This window comes from Asparagus officinalis, chromosome 3 (genome assembly GCF_001876935.1).
Source record: "Asparagus officinalis chromosome 3, Aspof.V1, whole genome shotgun sequence".
In the NCBI taxonomy this organism is placed as follows: domain Eukaryota; kingdom Viridiplantae; phylum Streptophyta; class Magnoliopsida; order Asparagales; family Asparagaceae; genus Asparagus; species Asparagus officinalis.
The window spans coordinates 63,423,287-63,429,265 of NC_033796.1; the positions used below are offsets into that span (position 1 = coordinate 63,423,287).

Below are 5,979 nucleotides of genomic sequence, written 5' to 3' on the forward strand. Positions count from 1 at the left end.
AGGGAAATGCATGACAATGTACAAAAATATCATCATTGTTAGCCTCCAGTGCAATATCAATAGATACTGTAGGTTGCTACTCTCAGATAAATTGAAAAGCATCATATCCTAATTTGAACACCTGTAAACAATATCATCCAAATAAAATCCAGCCAAAACAAGCACAACCAAGCTCACAACCAGGCATCAACACCAGGCCTCAACACCAGCCACCCACATCGCCCAGTTCATGAAAATTGGGTATGAACTGAGTTAGAAAATTGGGTATGAACTGAGTTATAAAATGATGTATCAATAAGCCAACAAAATCAAGAATGCAGCCAAAAACACCAACAGGCAAGTAGGCAACAACAACCCAGCAGATAAAAACCAACAGGCATCAGCAAAACCAACAGGCTTCAAAACCACAACCAACACAAACAGGCATCAACACCATCCTTGCCTCAACCCCAGTTCATGAGATTGTGTATGAACTGAGTTAGAAAATTGGGTATGAACTGAGTTTGGATACTAGAAATTATGGACACAATTAAAATGATGCACCAACCAGCCAACAAAATAAAGAATGCAGCCAAATACACCAACAGACAAGTAGGCAACAACAATCTAGCAGAAAAAACCCAACAGTCATCAATATCACCAACAGAAATAACATCATATGTAACAACAGTTAAATGGGCTCAGAATCTAGTCAATATCATCATTGTTAGCCATCCAGTGCAATATCAAGTGATATTGCAGGTTGCTAATCTCAGAAATTCTGACAATCATCATAGCCTAAAGTAAATACATTTCCCACGTGTTATTATAAGCAAGTTAAATAACATCATATGTAACAAAAATAACATCATCTCCAATATGTTATTATAAGCAAGTGAAATAACATCATATGTAACAAAAAATAACATCATGAAGAGATTGGTGAAATCCTCACAACCAGGCTCACAAACAGGATCCACAAAAAACAACAGTTAGAGAAAAAGGCATGGTAAACAGGCTCACATCCAGCCAATCAAGCCTCATCTCCAATGTGTTACTATAAGCAAGTGAAATAACATCATATGTAACAAAAATAGCATCATGAAGAGATTGGTGAAATCCTCACAACCAGGCTCACAAACAGGATCCACAAAAAACAACAGTTAGAGAAAAAGGCATGGTAAACAGGCTCACATCCAGCCAATCAAGCATCATCTCCAATGTGTTATTATAAGCAAGTGAAATAATATCATATGTAACAAAAAATAACATCATGAAGAGATTGGTGAAATCCTCACAACCAGACTCACAAACAGGATCCACAAAAAACAACAGTTAGAGAAAAAGGCATGGTAAACAGGCTCACATCCAGCCAATCAAGCCTCATCTCCAATGTGTTACTATAAGCAAGTGAAATAACATCATATGTAACAAAAATAGCATCATGAAGAGATTGGTGAAATCCTCACAACCAGGCTCACAAACAGGATCCACAAAAAACAACAGTTAGAGAAAAAGGCATGGTAAACAGGCTCACATCTAGCCAATCAAGCATCATCTCTGAACTGAGTTTGGATACTAGAACTTATGGAAACAAATAAAATGATGTAGCAATCAGCCAACAAACTCAAGAATGCAGCCAAAAACCGTGCATCAGGCAAGTAGGCAACAACAACCCAGCAGTAAAAAAACCAACAGGCAGCAAATAAACCAACAGGCATCAAATAAACCACCAACACCAACAGGCATCAACACCAGACATCAACACCAGTCAACAACAACCCCAATTTTGTATGAACTGAGTAGGCAACAACAATCCAGCAGAAAAATTCCAACAGCCAGCAGAAAAAAACCAACAGGCAACATTGTAGGTTGCTTACATCTTAGGAAATTATATGGTGACTTTTAAATATCCTGCAGGCATAAGAATAATTTAAAGGTTAGTACACTAATATATTCACACAATGAAAGAAAATATTACAAAATTCACCATCATTATCCATCTACGATGAAAAAATTCATTTTTTTGGTTAGAAACTAAGTCGAATTCTTACAAAATCTGAACAAATTGCATGGAGAATACTTCGAGAAGTCATATAGGAACAATCTCTATTGCACAAAACATAATGAAACTTAATGTGATAAGCAAAAGTTCAGATCTGCTAAAAGAATTTGGTAAACAACAAACATATCCTCTATTATTAACAAAATGCCTCATACAAAAAATTCGATTGACATCCTTAAACACACAAATAATTTCAAATCAACTCTGTAATAATTTTAACAAAATAGTTTACGATCTTACAGANATTCCAAACAGCCAGCAGAAAAAACCAGCATCACATGAATACCAACAGGCAGCAAATAAACCAACAGGCATCAAATAAACCACCAACACCAACAGGCATCAACACCAGACATCAACACCAGTCAACAACAACCCCAATTTTGTATGAACTGAGTAGGCAACAACAATCCAGCAGAAAAATTCCAACAGCCAGCAGAAAAAAACCAGCATCACATGAATACCACCAACAACACTAACAGGCATCAACACCACCAATAGGCATCACAAAGCCAACCATAGCTGTTTAACTAATTATGGATGAAGGCTCAGAATTTGGTCAAAATCATCATTGTTAGCCATCCAGTACAATATCAATAGATATTGCAGGTTGCTAATCTCAGAAAATCTGACAATCATCATAGCCTAAATTGATGCAAACCAAAATGAATAGGGCTGAGGGCTGAGGGCTCATAATATGGTCAAAATCATCATTGTTAGCCATCCAGTACAATATCAATAGATATTGCAGGTTGCAAATCTCAGATATTACGACAATAATCATAGCCTAAATGTAAAAAAGTCACCAACGTAAACACGTGTCATGAAAACTTACTACACAAAATACCCAGATTAATAGCCATCCAGTACAATATGTGCACATTGTAGGTTGCTTGCATCTTAAAAAATTGTATGGTGACTTATTAATATCCTGCAGTCACAAGTTTAATTTAAAGGTTAGTACACCACAATATTCACAGTATGAAAGATAATATTAAAAAATGAAAGCAAATAACTACTTAATAAAATATAAATATAATATTAGTCATTGTCATACGATTCGACAACCACAAAACTAAACATCATTTTAAAAAAGTATTGTCTATGAACACAAACAGACAAAAGTCTTCAACCATAATTAAAAAAGTTTTCAAACAACAAAAGTGCTTAAGTGAGAATCATAAACTAACAAACACACCCAGATCTAAATGTCTTCAATCCTCTTTGTTGAGAAATGCCTCTATCATCTCCTTTTGACCATCCGAAGATATGCCCATAAATAGTCTAGATTCATGCTCATTCATAAAGAGGTGACGATAGTATGTATCTAACTTAGCATTAGTAAAGTCATGTGAATGAGCATATAGGACCGTGGATAACTTCTCGGTCCAATGCATATTCACACACTTCATGTTTGTGCTGAATACATCTATCTTATCCACCATCTTTATCATGATCTCACTATCTAGGTTGGTCTTACGAGCCTTTACCTTGGCGGAGGATGACTTAGCTTTAGAACTTGATATTTTGGATGCTTCCTTAGGTGGAGGAGTGTCCTCGTCATCTACAATGTGTACTTGAGTAGATTGGGGAGAATGCATTGGTGAGTTCGCCTCATCTCCAAGATTTATGGTCTCACTACGACTAAACTTTTTCCAAGCATCATTAGCAAATTGACCTGTGGCTTGATCATCACCGATGATAAGGGCAAGATCATCATAATGCCTTAATGGTTTATTGACATATTGTCTAAGCTTCGCATTCTTAAAGCTCTTGTCCTGAAACAGTATAATTTAATTAATTACAAAAATTGCTTAAAATGGAAAATAAATATATTCTTTAACCAGACTTTATTTACCTCAATCCACCTATCCAAACATTCAGGATCCATAATGACAGTCTTCGTACTATCATCCCATCCAGCACCACTAAGATTACGACAAGTTTCCATATCACGAAATCGTGTTCGTAGAGTTTTGATGCGGTGCATGACATTATCCCACTTAAAAACTGTGTTGAACTTTTCATTAATGTGTTGAGAAGCCATATGAAATGCGGTTCTCTTAAAGCTTTTGTCGGGTTTGTATCCCTTTCTTACCAAGTCGGCAAGAAATGGAATGAGCTCATCATCATAACGGGAATCCCAAAACAAATGTTTGTTGCCTTGAGAACCACCTACTTCACCATTTTTGGAGGATGTGGTGTTTTTCCTCTTCTTCTTTGGATTTGGCGATGTTTCTACCCCTTCTTCTATGAGGTCCAAACCTGATTCGGGAGTTGATCCATTACCACTAGTGTGTGAAAGCTGCACCCCACTCAGATTAGGACTGTGAAATTGTGGAGGCAAAGTGGGTGAATTGAGCATGTTCGAATATGGCCCCATATTATGGTGCATTGGAAAGTAGCTGCTATCATGGAATGGCATGTTCGGGAATGCTTGAGGTGGTTGTACAAAGTACGACTGCTGAAATGGAAAATACCCATCACCGTGATGCACAGACTGAGGGGGTTGAGATGGTTGGGAAGGTGAAGGAACGACCCCCTTGCCTTTTTGATTATCTCTCCCACTCAATGAAGTATTATCAGCCATTGCTAATTAAATAGAAAAAGTTAGATGAAATAAGTACAACATGAATAAAAGCAGAACGACATTAATGGAAATAGAGTTATTGAGTACATATATAAGCATAAATAGAACATTAATAAAAGTCAAGTCTCTGTGGTTACACCATGATTATACATATCACAGTAGTCCACCCACATCGCCCAAGCAATGTCATCCCTAAGAGTCTTCCACTCATTTCTTGATTCAGTTTGCTCTCTTTGGGTTTGATTTTGAGTAAAATCAACTAAATTAGTGTCATTCTCGAAAGCCACTTCACCATCAATGTATTCATTAATTTCATCATCGTTGAGTAATTCATCACTTGGATCCACAGTTGCAATGAAATTATGGAGCACCGTGTATGCCAATATGATATCTACTTGTATAGGAAAAGGATAATGCGGCTTAGCACACAAAATCTTAAAACGATTCTTCAATGTGCCAAATGTAGATTCAATCTTAGACCTCAATGAAGAATGTCTTAGATTGAATAATTCTCTTCTATTCTTAGGTGTTTTACCCGAATGTTCTTTCAAATGATATCTAACACCTCGGTATGGAGAGATGAAACCTGGCATGGTTGGGTACCCAGCATCACATAGATAGTATTTGCCTACAATTTTATTAAGAAAATTGTTAAGTCAAGTTTGAATATTAAAAATAATAAATTTTAAGTTAAGTCTATAATTAATTACCATCATAGACTCTCAATCCATGTGGTTGTGGTCTAGACAATGCGTCCTGAAGAATCCTATAATCATTTGCAGACCCCTCCCAACCTGCTAGAACATATGTGAACAGTTTGTTTGGGGTGCAAGCTGCAAGCACATTCTGTGTAACACCTTTGCGGCCTCGAAATCGTGCAACAAGATTAATCGGAAGCATAGCATCTACGTGTGTCCCATCTATCATTCCAATGCAATCCTATAATACGTGTATCACACGTTTAGAGTCATTATAAGTTGTTCTTCCACTGTTATATTCCTTGAGTCTTTTAGCAGGTTATTGTTCCTCATTATACTCGCTAGTTTTGCAAAAGCACCACTTCTCATTCTAATATAATTCACGCAACTATCACTAAAACCATTATAAATTCGACTTATGTGCTCAATTCTAGCTCTCTCTCGTCTTCTTTTTTCCTTACTTGGACCACTACGAATTGATTTACGCCTTGCTTGCATTCTTCTTATGACAGTAATTATTATAATTAGAACGGATAGGGCAGCACCTTGAACCATATTTATAACACTTTGTTCATCGGAACAATCACCATCATTATCCATCTACGATGCAAAAAATCATTATCACGTTAGAATCTAAGTCGAATTAT

At 36.5% G+C, this 5,979-nt stretch overlaps 1 protein-coding gene across 1 annotated transcript; it reads right to left on the reverse strand.

The window, feature by feature from the left end:
* Nucleotides 4,754-5,561, reverse strand: LOC109835207 (protein ALP1-like). The gene is made up of 2 exons (XM_020403192.1): nt 5,345-5,561; nt 4,754-5,262 (listed from the first exon to the last, which is right to left on the reverse strand). The coding sequence occupies exons 1-2, from the start codon at nt 5,559-5,561 to the stop codon at nt 4,754-4,756; spliced, it is 726 nt and encodes a 241-aa protein (XP_020258781.1).